General features: G+C 43.9%; 1 protein-coding gene across 2 annotated transcripts in view; it reads right to left on the minus strand.

The window, feature by feature from the left end:
• ESF1 (ESF1 nucleolar pre-rRNA processing protein homolog) overlaps positions 1-14,865 on the minus strand; it is a 906,650-nt gene that overhangs the window by 681,928 nt on the left and 209,857 nt on the right. For both annotated transcript variants that reach the window (XM_069608338.1, XM_069608339.1), the window contains exon 6: positions 10,954-11,106. In XM_069608338.1, the coding sequence (XP_069464439.1) occupies positions 10,954-11,106 (153 nt within the window). The remainder of the gene's footprint in view (positions 1-10,953; positions 11,107-14,865) is intronic.

Below are 14,865 nucleotides of genomic sequence, written 5' to 3' on the forward strand. Positions count from 1 at the left end.
GCTCCTTCATTCTTCTTGCACCTAAGCAATGGAACACATTCTCTCTTTCCACTGGATCACTTTCTTCTCTCCTGCTCTTTCGTTCTTGTATAAAAGACCATCTCTTTCAAAAACCAATCTTTACTGCGCTTATTCGTAAATGTATCAGGCAATTTTTTACTCATATTATTTCTTGTACCACTTCTTTATGTTAAGCTGTTTGGCGAAAGCACTAATTGCACCAAATAAATACAATTATAGGATATAGCACAACCACATAAGAAAACATGGAACAGCCCAGCATCCCAGACAAATAATAATGTAAGAAAGTTAAACAGTGAATTGCGCCAAGTTACAAAGATTACACCAAAGTGATTTGGTATGGTATTTTGAGATTTAATACAGGACAGCCTGATACGCGTTTCGAGCGAAAGCTCTTCCTCTGAGGCTGTACATACATAATTAAACAAAGTTAAGTTGAGAATTACAGTGTAGTTATAGTTACTACACCTTGATCATGATTTGGCCAATTGGCTTGAACCCAATCCTTCCATAACTTTCAGTAGAGCACCCACTCTGAAAAACATTCTCTGTCCATCCTTAATGTCCCAATCATCCTGTGGCGAGACATGGCTAGCCCAGGGTCGGGGCAACGGTTTTCACAAATGTGGAAGTTGCAACATGTGTCTACATACATTTGAGTCGGACTCTGTGGATTTTGGTATAACGGGAAAACATGTAATTAAGGCATTCATTAATTCCAATACTAAATTTGTAGTATATTGTATTATCTGTATTTGTGGCCTATTTTAAATAGGCAGTACTATTAGGCCCCTCAAGATCCGCATTCGAGAACATTTCACCACACTTCACAAACAAGAATCCAAATAGCCATTAGCGCTGCACTGGCAGAAGTGTCATCAACTTGACAATATTAAGGATATGCGCTTTATTGGCTTAGCTCAAATCTGTTCATCTAAACGAGGAGGTAACATGGAGCTCAGGCTCAGGCAACTAGACGCAAGACTTATTTGCAAACATAGATTGGTGACTCGTGGTTTAAATTCGAATCATGAAATTCATGTATTTTTATAAGTTTGTATTAGGGATAGAGCTCTGTATATATATGGGATACATTACTCACCGTAATCGTATTTCTGATGCTTGTATCTGCTTAGATTCACATGCTGTGCATAGGCCGACATCTAGTGGAAGCTGCGGAGTATTACAGTTTGTTTTTCGAAACTCGAAAATGGGCGTCGACACAGGCGTGCCAGTAATACTATCCCTAGTGTGACGTCCACTGTACCCAAGATCCCTCACGCGTCTAGGATCCTCAGATTGTATTTTTTCTGACATGAGGAAGCATGAGGAGTAGCGTGAGTACAGATAATCCAAGCAGATAGACAGAAAGGTAAGACTACCAGTAATCATGCGCCTTCTCTCGGAGGGGAGGAAGGGTGGGTCGCATGTGAATCTAAGCAGATACAAGTATCAGAAATACGATTACCGTGAGTAATGTATCCCTTCTGAGGCTTGTGGAATCTGCTTAGATCACATGCTGTGCATAGATTAGCGAGCAGTACCAGAAGAAGGAGGTGGGATGTGAGAAGAGTCATGAGCAAACAGGTGTCTCAGAACCGCTTGTCCCACTTGTGTATCTGTCTTGGAATGAGTGTCAATGCAGTAATGCTGAGTAAAAGTGTGAATAGAGCTCCAAGTAGCTGCTTTGCAAATGGTGTCGAGGGGAACATTTGCAATGAAAGCCAGAGTGGCCCCAATGCCTCTAGTAGAGTGGGCTCTTGGCGTAAAAGGCAGAGTTTTTTCAGAAAGAGAGTAACACAGCTGTATACAGTTGATAATCCACTTCGAGATAGCGCCTTTAGAGACGCGATCTCCCTCTCTGCCTGTAGCTACGGAGACAAACAGTTGATCTGTTTTCCTTAGCGGTCTGGTTTTGTTTACATAGTAGAGGACCGCCCTACGCACATCTAGGGTGTGTAGTTTCACCTCAGCCGAGCTTTGCGGGTTCTGGAAGAAAGCCGGAAGCTCGATGGACTGGTTTACATGGAATTTAGATATAAATTTAGGTGAGAACCTAGGGTGTGTGCGTAAAACCAGTTTGTCTTTGTGGATAGTAAAGAAAGGATCCTGCACTGACAGAGCCTGAATTTCACTGACCCTTCTTATAGAGGTAATGGCTACTAAGAAGGCAGTTTTATAAGTCAGGTGTTTGAGACTACTTTTATGCATGGGTTCGAAAGGGGGGCCCATGAGCTTAGCTAGCACCACATTAAGGTCCCATCCTGGCGGTGGGTTAGAAATAGGAGGGTGAAGTCTCTTTACTCCTTCCATGAAGGCTTTAACTACTGGTACTTTCCACCACGACACCTTGTTATGGGATGTGGTGTAAGCCGAGAGGGCAGCCAGGTGTACTTTCAGAGAGTTAAAAACCAATCCTGCATCCAGCAGGTGGAGCATGTATGTCACAATGTTGGAAGGAGTGCAATCAACCGGGTTGATTTGTTTATTCTGGCACCAAATAACAAATCTCTTCCACTTGTCAAAGTAACAGTGCCTAGTGTTTGGTTTCCCGGATTCTTTTAGGATGTCCATACACCTCTGTGGTAAATTGAGATGTCCAAACTCTATGACCTCAGGAGCCATGCTGCCAGGTTCATTGAATTGGGTTGCTGGTGCACTGTTTGACCTTGTTGCTGGGACAGTAGGTTGTACCAGGCTGGGAGTTTGATGGGCTCGCACACCGCCATCCTGCGTAGGTGTGGAAACCATGGTTGTCTCGCCCACATGGGAGCAACTACGATGAGCGTCATCGATTCCTTGTTCATCTTGTACACTACCTTCCTGATGAGAGGAGTTGGTGGAAAAGCGTACGCAAACATCCCTGACCAGTTCATCCACAGGGCGTTCCCTTGGGAGTCTGGCTGGGGGAACCTGGATGCAAATCCTGGGCATTGTTTGTTTTCGCTTGTGGCGAATAAGTCTATAGTGGGGAAACCCCACTGAGAGAAGAGATCTTCTACGATCTCTCTGTGAAGGACCCATTCGTGTTCTTCTGGGAGGGAGTCTCTGCTTAGAGCATCCGCTAGGGAATTGAGCTCCCCTGGAACATGTTGCGATGACAGGAAGATGTTCCGTCTGAGTGCCCATATCCAGATTTTCTGGGCAAGCTTGGACAGATTTGGCGAACGAGTCCCTCCTTGCTTGTTCAGATAGAACATGGCTGTCGTGCTGTCCGTCCGGATCTGCACCGACAAGTTTATTAGATGGGGCTCGAACGCCCGAAGCGCTCTGAATACTGCCAGAAGCTCTAGCAGGTTGATGTGTTTCTTGGCTACTGAGTGAGACCAGAGACCCTGAGCTGTGTGGTGGAGATGGTGAGCTCCCCACCCAGTCAGGCATGCATCTGTAGTCACCACTGCCTGCACTTCGGGATCGTAAAAGGGTTTTCCCCTTGCGAGATTCTCTCTTGTCCACCAGTGTAGGTTCTGTACAAGTGTTGGCGAAACGCCCACTAGATCGTCCCACTGACCACTTGCCTGAGACCACTGTTTCGCCAACCATTCCTGCATAGGACGCATGCGCAGTCGCGCGTGGGGGACCAGGTAAATGCATGACGCCATCATGGCCAGTAACCGCATTGCTTTGCGTACCGTTATTTGTTGACCGGACTGATAATGTGGAATTTGCAGTAGTATATTCCGAATTCTCTCTTCTGAGGGGAAGGTCAACCCTTTTTGAGTATCTAGGATTGCTCCTAGGAACTGTTTTGAGGTGCTTGGCACTAGGCTTGACTTCTTCTCGTTGATTGAGAAGCCTAATTCGTGGAGGAGGTCGATAGTCCTTTGAATGTTTGTCCTGCAAATTCCTGGGGTTTCCCCCGTTATGAGCCAGTCGTCCAGATAAGGGTACACTGGGATTGCCTCCCTGCGTAGGTGTGCAGCTGCCACCGCCAGTACCTTGGTGAATACCCTGGGTGCTGAAGCTATCCCGAAGGGCAGTACCTTGAATTGGTAGTGGCGACTGTCCACCTTGAAGCGCAAGTACTTTCTGTGTGGCGGGAGCATGGAAATATGAAAATAAGCATCTTTCATATCCAAGGTTGCCATGTAATCCCCCTTTTTTAGGAGGGGGATTACCTCTTGTAGCGTGGTCATATGGAATTTTTGGGGCTTGACATACTGGCAGGCCGTAAGTCCAGTACTGGGCGCATTGTCAAATCTTTCTTTGGCACAATGAAGTAAGTTGAATAGATACCCTTGTTTACCTGGTGTCCTGGGACGAGTTCTATCGCGTCCTTTTCTAGCAGAATGGCAATCTCCTCGAGAAGGATCTTCTGATGTTCTAAGGAGTGTACTCTTTTTCGTGGAGGATGGTTCCGGGGACGCTGCAGTAATTCTATACAATATCCTGTGGACACTGTTGACAGCACCCATCTGTCTGAGGTGATCCCTTCCCAAGCCTGGGTGAAGTTGGAAATGCGTCCCCCTACTGGGGTTGCGTGAGAAGGGACCCTGAACTGAGCGTCACTGCTTTGGTGGAGGCGTGCCACCTCCCTTGTTGGGGCTGCCTCTGCCTCTTCCACACCCTCTCTTGTTACCCCTGCCGTAACTTTGGGTAGACTGCTGGCTGTTGTTCCACTGTGTAACCTGTACCTGGGCATAGTTGCCTCTTTGTGAATTTTGGCCGCGTGGGCGACGAAAATTACTATTCCCCCTCTGGTTAGGGGGTTTGTTGGTTAGTTGGCCAAGGGATTTCAGTATCTCGTATTCGTCCTTGGCGTTTTTAAGTGTGTCTTCGACCGCTTTCCCAAACAATAGATCGGGTTCCACCGGCTTGTCTATTAAAGAAGCCCGAGTTTCTGTCTTGAACCCCGACTGCCGTAACCACGCATGTCTTTTGATAACAGTACCTTCTGCTATCAATCTTCCTGCGTTGTCCGCGGCGTCGAAAGTTGCTTTTAATATGCAACCAGACACGGCTCTCCCTTCTGCCGAGATCCGAGCCAATTGGCCCTTAAACGGATCAGGAGCAGAGGCTATGAGCGCCGCGACCTCTTCTCATTGATGGCAGTTGTAGCTGGCCAACAGGGTGGTGGAGTTAGCAATCCTTGCTTGGTAGGCGGACGTTTAGGCTACCTTCCTGCCAAACCCGTAAAGTTTCTTGCTCTCCTTGTCGGGAGGAGCTTCTGATGAAGATAAGGGTGTTCCAGCCCTCTTCCGAGTGTTGGTAACAACTAGGGAGTCTGGTTTAAGATGTCCTCTTATATAGAGAGGGTCAGACTGGGCTGCCCGGAAAAGCTTTTCGACCCTGGGGTTGACTGCTCTGGTGAGGTTTGGGTTCACCAGGGACGGATCTATTCTTCGTTGGATGGATTTAAGGATGGGGATGGTCTGAGTGACCGGCCTCCTCTCTCCCACCAACTCTTCTGCGAAGTCCCTTTCCTCCTGTACACCGTGGGTGTCGATGTGAAAATGTTCTGCCGCGAGAACTTAATGAGAACCTCATTAAGGAGGGGCTGGTTATCGACTGGCGAGTCGGTAACTGGGGCTTCGTTCTCTACTGGGGAATCTACTCTGTAAATTTCGTTGGATGGATTTAAGGATGGGGATGGTCTGAGTGACCGGCCTCCTCTCTCCCACCAACTCTTCTGCGAAGTCCCTTTCCTCCTGTACACCGTGGGTGTCGATGTGAAAATGTTCTGCCGCGAGAACTTAATGAGAACCTCATTAAGGAGGGGCTGGTTATCGACTGGCGAGTCGGTAACTGGGGCTTCGTTCTCTACTGGGGAATCTACTCTGTAAATTTCCTGCTCATCTTCTCCCTCCTCCTGATCCTCATCATCTGCATAGTATTCCGTCCCGGTTTGTTCCTCCATAATTTCAAACTCCTGGTCCCCCTCAGGGAATGGAGTAGAGTAAGGCTGCACCTCGAAGGGTTCAGGTCTTTCGAACCGGGCCTTTTTACTTAGGGGGATAGGATCAGTGGAACCTGAGGGTGTGGCCCCGTGAGGGTCATACGAGAGGAAATGCTCTGGATTCTTGTCGTAGAAATCAGCCAAGGAAGACATCCTTGACATGACCCTGTCTATGTCTTCACTGGACCATTCTTTGGAACAGGGTATGACTTTAGTAGGCAATTTAGGGGACTTATCAAGGGTACCCTTGCTGGATGTTGATCTCTCAGTAGACTTGTATTTATCTGTTTGCTTAGGGGGGGAAGGATGGTCGTACAGGAGTGGAAGAATGTGCTTTCCGCTGTTTCCCCCCACCCCCGTGCGTGGAAAAATGTTTTCCCTGTCCCTTGGAGGCCCCGGAGACTTTCGACGCCTGGCGTCGAGGATCGGGAGAGGTATCTGTCTTTTTCGAGCGTGGGGCCTCGCTGGTGTTAACTACGGGCTCCGTCTCTTGGAGCGCGGCCTGGGGGTGGAAGTCGTCTTCGTCCTCCGACGATCGAACTTCCGTTAGTCTAGAGAGCGAGGCACTCTTAGCAAGAGTGGATGATTGCCTTGCGTCATGAGGCGATCTCGATCGAGAGTGCCCAGAGGACACCGAGTCGGACCGTTCTATCTGTGCCTCTTTCCGAGAAGTCGACGTCGTCGAGGTTCGGTTGGACTTAGTGTGCTTAGTGTGTGTAGGGTGTGTAGCGCTTGCGTCGCCGGGGGTCTTCCCCATAGCCGCCCTGCCGGACGACCTTCCGAGGTCGGGGACCTGCGCTCGGCTGTCTTTCGACGCCGTAATGCCCTCGCCGTCCGAAAGTACGGCGTCGCTGCCATCGCTGAAGGCGCCCTCCGCTGCCATGGCCGCCTGCCTGGCGTGGTGGGCCCAACGCTTAGTCGAACGGTCCTTAAGTGTCTTAGGTTTAAACCTACTACACGCTCTGCAGTTCGCTTCGGGGTGGTCCCTCGGCAAGCAGAGATTGCACGTGGCGTGCCTGTCGACCCAAGGGTATTTGCGGTTGCACTTGGGCAGAATTGGAAAGGGGTACCCTCCATACGCACCTAAAGGCAGCGGGCTGGTAAGTGTATGAAATATATAAGATAAGGTGTACTTATATACCAAGAGTGACGAGTATGTACCACCCCCCACTCTCCCTACTTGCAGGGCCGAGGCCAGCGGCCTACCAGGCCCGGGCCGAGGCCAGCGGCCTTCCGAGGCCCAGATCCGTCGTGCGGCAGCGACGGTCGATGTCTTCTCCAGCCGTCGTCGAGTGTCGAAGGTCGACGTTGGGGTGGGGAAGGATGTCAATAAAGAATTATATATTTCAATTATTAGCAAAAGTATGGCTAAGGCCAGGGGACTCCGCAAGATGCTTCCGACCAGTATGGCGGAAAAAAACAATCTGAGGATCCTAGACGCGTGAGGGATCTTGGGTGCAGTGGACGTCACACTAGGGATAGTATTACTGGCACGCCTGTGTCGACGCCCATTTTCGAGTTTCGAAAAACAAACTGTAATACTCCGCAGCTTCCACTAGATGTCGGCCTATGCACAGCATGTGATCTAAGCAGATTCCACAAGCCTCAGAAATATATATATATGCTTTGCATTAATACTCCTGTGCACCATATAATTGTATTGTCAGCACCCGTAATATGGAAGCTTAGAGGTGGCTTTGAATGCTAACCTGTTGATAAGATTGACTGTTGTTTATATACATGTATTATGTACACTCAAGGTAGGATTTGCATTACTACCTCTGTTAATTACTGCACTGTCAATACATGCAATACGTAAGTCTTAAATGTAGCATTGTTTGTGAATGTGTCAATCTGTCATATTGCGACACATACGCACTATTTTTATATACATTTGTACAATTACCCTTGCAATTTGAATTGCCATGTTGGTTTTTGGGGATGCATGCACGTCACTCTCCTGTGATCTACGGGGAGCACATGTTGTTATTATGCAGTTATTTGCGGTATTGTTTATGTTGTGTGTAGATACACAACCATGGTTATTATTTGGCTCATTATTGAATTGGGCTACCTAATTAATTACCCATTTAAACTTGCAAAGGTGTCGATTGCAGCCTTTTTCTTTTTCTTGTCGTTCCTTCTTTTTCTGCCAATTGGGTTTTCTTACACTGCGCTAACTATTGGGGTACCCGTGCGAATTACAAATATTTTTACTTTGAGGATCTCCTCTTTATATACACATACGTTTAGTTTTTGGTTCTTTCGCCCCTTGCAGGCTGAGCATTTCTCGCTCATGCAAGATGGCGGCCGTCAAGAGACTGTTACGTCTCGTACAGTCCGCGTTTCAGCATGGTTTAAATTAACATGGGATAACACTCTCGCGCTCTCCCTTTAATCATTTGTCTGCCGGAAGGCTGGTGAGTAAGGTGTCAGACACTTTGACACGCTCCCTATGCACAGGCTTTGTTCGCTACAATGGGCAATTGTTAATTTACCTAATCAGGCTTTCCATGTGTTTCTCTCTTTCATTATCTCGTGTTATTAACTGCCACGTTGGCTTGGACAATTGTGATGGACTTCATCCACCGGGTTGAATCTAATTAATCGTAATTAACGTTGTAATCCCCGGTATTGGCGCAGTTATTCAAATTTGCAGTTGCAATTGCATTTGGCTATCGGGTAATAATTTTTCTCCTAATTTTCAACTTTTTAGAGAATTAATTGTTCTTTTTTGACAATATGCCACACAAGCACAATATATGCATATACTTATAGCAACACCTTAATTGTTTTTTGATTTAGAAATCAGGATTATAATTAGAATCGTCCTTACTTCAAGGAATTGGTAAGCGCGGATTACCCAATACTATTGTCACAATTATTAGCTGTTCTTTAAATGGTGCGGTACTTACCTTTCATGTAATACTCTTTTATGATTACTTAATGTACAGCTCATCCTAATTGGACAAGGAACTCTGGGTAAATATGCCGACTTTATAATTACTATTTATCACATGCGTATCATCCACTATTTAGACTTACCCATGGTTGTTTACCTACCGCAATAATTTCTAATCATGTTTACTGTTTTCTACTAATTCTTTTTCCTGATTTGGGGACTATGCCGACCCTACATCGGATATGGTAATGGCTTATTCGTTTTTTGCTTTTAAAATGTTGTTTATAATTTTGTGTTATGCCAAAATGCTTTATTTCTTCAATTTTTATATGCATTTGCTTATATATTGGGTTTTAAAACCTACCGCCCTCTATGATGGTTCTTATGGTTTGGACTGGCATTACGTGAATATTCCGTACAACTACACTGTAATTCTCAACTTAACTTTGTTTAATTTGTACAGCCTCAGAGGAAGAGCTTTCGCTCGAAACACGTGTCAGGCTGTCCTGTATTAAATCTCAAAATACCATACCAAATCACTTTGGTGTAATCTTTGTAACTTGGCGCAATTTACTGTTTAACTTTCTTACCTAATTGTTTCTTTGGGTAACCAGGTCAAAGTTCCCGCAACTCAACAGTTGAACGCTGCCTGTGTTACAACCTTGATACTTCTGGCATTAGGGCTGGGTCCTTTTGTGGCCTTTTTGACCATTTCATTTGTTAAATAATAATGTAACCCAGCAAAATAGCACCACAAAGATAGCATGTTCAAATAAGATATTACAATGGTTGCTGGGAGAGGGGCTATATTGAAATAGCAACAAGCGCAGCACAACATGGTTACCTATAACAGGGCTATAAAGACTCACCCATTCCGAATTTGAGGTCTGCTCTTCATTTTGGATGGCAAAATGACATTGAAGCGCTGCAGTGAAGGACAGGCTCAGAAATCAAAGGCATTCCACCCATGACACCTCATCTTAACTCCACCACAGGGAACCTGCTCTAACTTTTCATCTCGAGTGTTAGATCTTGCTTACAGGAAAACATTTAGTGGCTGCTACTTTGCTACTGTAAGGCAAAGCTTGGAAGGAAGGCAAGTGTGATCAATTGTCAGAAATGGCGGCTTGCATAATATGGATTGTTCTTTTTTATTTGCTTTATTTAATGGCAACATTCTGCTTACATTTGTCTCATTGCAAGTTGAGGCACTGCAGCATGGTGCAAAACCTGGGAAAAGGTGTTACCCCAGAACTCAATGACATGAGAGGATTCAATGACATAGAAGGGTTCCAATGAGAACTATGTCCTAGCGTTGAAAATACTTGCTACAATGAAGAAAACATTTATTGTAATCATTTGCACTTTTCTCTTTGTTTTTGAGTCTACTTTACGGCTGTTTGATGCTTGGAGTTTGTGAGATCATATTCCACAAAACAAATAAAACCATTGCTGAAAAGGAGATGTAAATCACAAAATGATAACCTGGGCTGCCAGAGGTTGGATGAAGGCTGAGAAGGACGCTCTGTGACGTGTGCGCTACAACCTCTCTATGTAGCATCCCTTATGATATGGCATTTAGTACATCAGAGCAGTCAATTTCTGGGTTTCTAGCCTCCAGTGCCAGAAATGCTAAAATACAAGCACTTTTGCTTTTCTTATAGCAGCATGAATCAGCAAGAAATGGTGTTCAGGAATTCTCTGGGCCGATAACTGATAGCAGAGGTGTCTTTAATGTCTGCATGGGAATACAACAAAGATCCTAATGCTCCTTTCAATTGCTGCATGCCTTTTACCTTCTTTGGGACGATTATTAACTCTTATTATTTTGACATTTATTGTTGGGAATTTTGTATTCACATTTTGTGATTTCATCAGGGTCAAAGGTCAGATAATGGCATTTCCTGTAAAGGTATCTTTAAGTCACTTCCACTATCCCCAGAATTTTGGTGAAACCACTCCTATAGACCATGAATGTGATGTGGTGGTTATGGACAGCTGCAAAGAAGCGATTGTATGTTTGTGTACTACAGGATATATTTTTGAAAAACTCAAGCCAAATGCTGAGTGAAGTTGGAGGAAGTGTCGGAAATGCATTTTCTTTTTTTTTTTAGGTAACTCCCTCATGCATTACCTTAAATCCACAAAAGAACAGCTGCTTTCAAATTCCAATCCATCGCATTCTTCATAAATGTTGTTTGCCGTTTCAGCTGAATCACATTCTACCACTGCGTAGAAGTACTTCAGTCGTTTGAATTGATATTCCCTTAGCTTCTCTCGGCAAATCCTAGGGTCACAAATAAAATTACAATTTGAAGTAACAGCATGAAAGAAAGACAATACATTTTTTTTTTATCAATTAAGGAAATTATGGTTAGATTTCAAGTCACCATGGAGTATGCCAATGTTGACCAGATATGTAGAGGGAGACTCTTGTTGATGTCGAACATGGGAATTTGGGTGATAAAAAGGCTATATTGACCTATATATTTATGAAAAATAAAGATCAGCACTTGGTTGAAAGAATGGACATGTCAGAGAAGTGATCACTCTTCCTTAGCTCTTACAGTTCAGCCCAATTAAACTGGAGACAAAAGGTTCCTAATCATTGGTGAGACTTATTAATGAGGGAAATTGTGCAAGATGTACAGATCATAATCTAAGGGCCATTAATAAGTATTTTGAGACACTTTCTGGATCAAACATATTGAATCTGGATACCAAGACTGATGACACAATAGTAAAATGGATGAAAGAACTAACATCTAAATTCGGCTGCTATACAGTAGATTATGGTTATGGTGCACATGGAGCTAATAAATCTCATCTTTATTGTGACCCAATTACTGTTAAAGAAAAGTGACTTGAGTAGGAAGACCAAGAAATTAAGACAAAATAAAGATATTGGATCAGAGGCCCAAAATTTTGGGGTAAGAAATACTAAGACTTGCTAGCACACGAAGATAGTTACTGACCTCCTCTCAGCCAATTTGAATGTTCAGAGCGCTGTCATTAGCTACTGGTATTGACTGCCTTCTGAGCATTCTGTCTTTTAAAGTAAACACTAAAACATAATGCAATTTCCAGGCAAGATTGCTTTCACAAAGACATTTCTCCTCTGCGAGGAGCTTTTCTTTGCTGCAACTTCCTATTTAACACACCAAAGAGGAAACTAAAACAAGGGAAAACGCGTTCACTATCTTATAGAGAAACAGTTTACTTTTACATGACACCTAATGCATGCTAATGTTACGCTCACTCCAGTTTAACCAAGTTCGCAATTAAAATGCTAAACCTATAAAGAAAACCGTGTTAATTAAATAATATAAAATAAAAACACAGTAAGTTTACTTATTAAGTTTGTCTGGTTGCTGTCCTCCCAATTGAAGCAACATGTACAGAACACCACCAAAAAAACCAAACCAAAGCATGTAATGATACTTCCATTTTGTACTAATATCCTTATAGACCTCTAGAGTGGTCATTATTGCTTGTGATTATGACCCTTCCAAACATAACTTGGTAGTGGGTCAATATCCTGTGATAATGACGCCTCCCCTCAGTCTGTGCAGCTATATTACAATAATGGGTCAGAAATCATAATAGTCAATAAATACATCCAAGTGGCAACTGGTGTTATGTATGTTGGCAAGCAATGACACAAACATTTTTGAATTTGCTAAATCATTTGAGAACTAATTGTAAGAATGACCAGAATAACTCAATGAATGAGGAAAAAAAGGACAGAACATATTCAGTTAATCCATTCAGTACTCAATCAGGGGAGTTTTTTTAAATGAGTAGGTGAAAAACAACTTTGGTCTAAAAGAAACTCATAATTATATTAAAAATAAAATAAAATTCAAGAGCTCTGGGACCAGATGGCCTTACCATCGTTGTGCTGAAAAAATGCCCACGTTTTTGGAAAATGCATCGTACTTGTTGTACAATAAGGAACTAGGAAGAATTAAGAGTCCAGATTCCTGGAAAGAATCCCTATTGATATTCATTCAAAAAAAGGTGGATATAGCAAATGCCCATAACTACAGATTGTTAGCAATGATTACTGCAGCACGATTTTCACATCAATTCTACTGAGCAAATTAACTGGGTAAAGGATAACATTTTACTATATCCACTATACAGAATTTCAGTAGGGAATTTCTGCAATACATAATATATTTATTTGTATTTATTGAGACTTTTATAGCGTTTTTGCCAAAGCGCTTTGACATAAAATGACAAAAAGTTAGTAAAAACAGTAATGCGATAATGGATCACAATGCAGAACAGTATTTAAGCGTCAGAAAGGAGAGACAGAAGGTGGGCCTTTAAGCGTGGTCTGGAAAATGTGATAGGTTGCAGAGAAGGAAATGGCTAGAGGTAGGGAATTCCAGTGATAGGGGGCCAGAAGAGAGAAGGAACAAAAGCGTGAGGAAGCACAAGGATGTGTAGGTACAACAAGGCAGAATGTAGACTGAGAAGCGACTGAGTGAGAGAATAGAAAGAGACTAGAGAAGAAAGATAGAAGGGGCAAGACCGTGAAGACATTTGAAAACTATGGACACAAAGTGGTAGAGAAGTTGTGATTCAAATGGCAGAATAGAGGCTGATAGAGAGGAAGAGATCAACGCACAAGTGAAAAGAGAAAAAAAAAGGTGAATAGCATAATTGTAAATAGAACGTACGGGGGTGAGATGAGATCCATGGGGACCAATCAGGAGGGCAGAACGGTAATCAATCCTAGAGAAGATTAGAGCAGAAATAAGAGGTTTAGAAATGAAAACTTATATGCAGACGGGCCTGACGAAGTTTGAAAAGGAGAAAGCGACAGTTGCGCACAGTGAGTGATATGTGTGAGGAGAAGGAAAGAAGAGTCAAAGAGAATGCCGAGATTACAAGCCAAGTGAGAGAAGAGAAGCTGGGAGGGAGGAAAGGAGAGAAAGGAAGGGGTGGAGGAATGAGGGGGAGAAGAATGGGGAAAGAAAAGAACCTCCATTTCAGCAGGGTTAAGATGAAGAAAGTGGGGAGACATGCAAGATTGGATGGGCTAAGAGACAGGAAGAAACATGGGCGTGAAGGGCTTCAGAGAAATCAGAAAGTAAAAGAAACTTTGAGAGTCATTGTTAAAGTGACAGAATAGGTTGAAGGATGAAATGAGTAAGGAAAGACGAATAACATCGAGAGAAAACAAGAGAGGGCCAATGTTAGGGGAGTTTTCCTGAAGTCCCACTCCGTAGTAAGACTTCAGTAAACTATCCCAGTGGTTTGTAGATCCCCAACTCTTAGTATCAGTATGTACTACTGCTGGAACCTGGGTCGTGTGGCAGAGCAGTCAGGCTTATTTTAAGAGGAAGATGTGAGCTGTATGTAAGTACACTACACCCAGTTAGACATGTAAATCAAAGAAACACTTACACGTATAAAGTATATATTAAATATATTTACACCAGAATCACTTTAAATATTTCATTCGTTTACACAGGAACACTTCGGAATACTTTAGAATACACTTCAAAGCACACTTCTTAGTTTGAGAACGTTTACATTTGTTGCAATGGTAGAAAGTGAAAAGGCAAGGCTATCGTATTATCGGTAATTATGTGCACTCGCAGTTCTTAGTAGAAATACTGTCACACTCTACCCCCGGTCTTACCTGTTTGTCCCTTGTCACTTTCTTCTTTGAAGGTTTCTCTGTCTTCCGGGATGTCCGGGACTTGTACAGGTAAGGCCGGTGGTTCTCCGTATCCAGCGTGGAACAAGAGCAGACTTCAGAGGAAGACAAGAGTTCAGGATTCCAGGAAGGTAAGAGCAGTCAATGTCCGGGAATAAGCGCGGAACCAGGGAATGGAAGCACTACTCGCAAGTACTGAGATGGAGTTGTGAGCGCGGAGGCATGGAAGGGGGGCCCAGGAAGGAATGCGCGGACGGCCTTGAAGAAGTGAACAGGCCGCTTCAATAATCCAGGAATGAAAAAAGGGAATATGGAAGGTATCGGACAATGATGCGAGGAAAGGAAGGGAACGATGAACACACTAGCTGCGAA

This window comes from Ambystoma mexicanum, chromosome 4q (genome assembly GCF_040938575.1).
Source record: "Ambystoma mexicanum isolate Mex_15411 chromosome 4q, UKY_AmexF1_1, whole genome shotgun sequence".
NCBI classification, from domain to species: Eukaryota; Metazoa; Chordata; class Amphibia; order Caudata; family Ambystomatidae; genus Ambystoma; species Ambystoma mexicanum.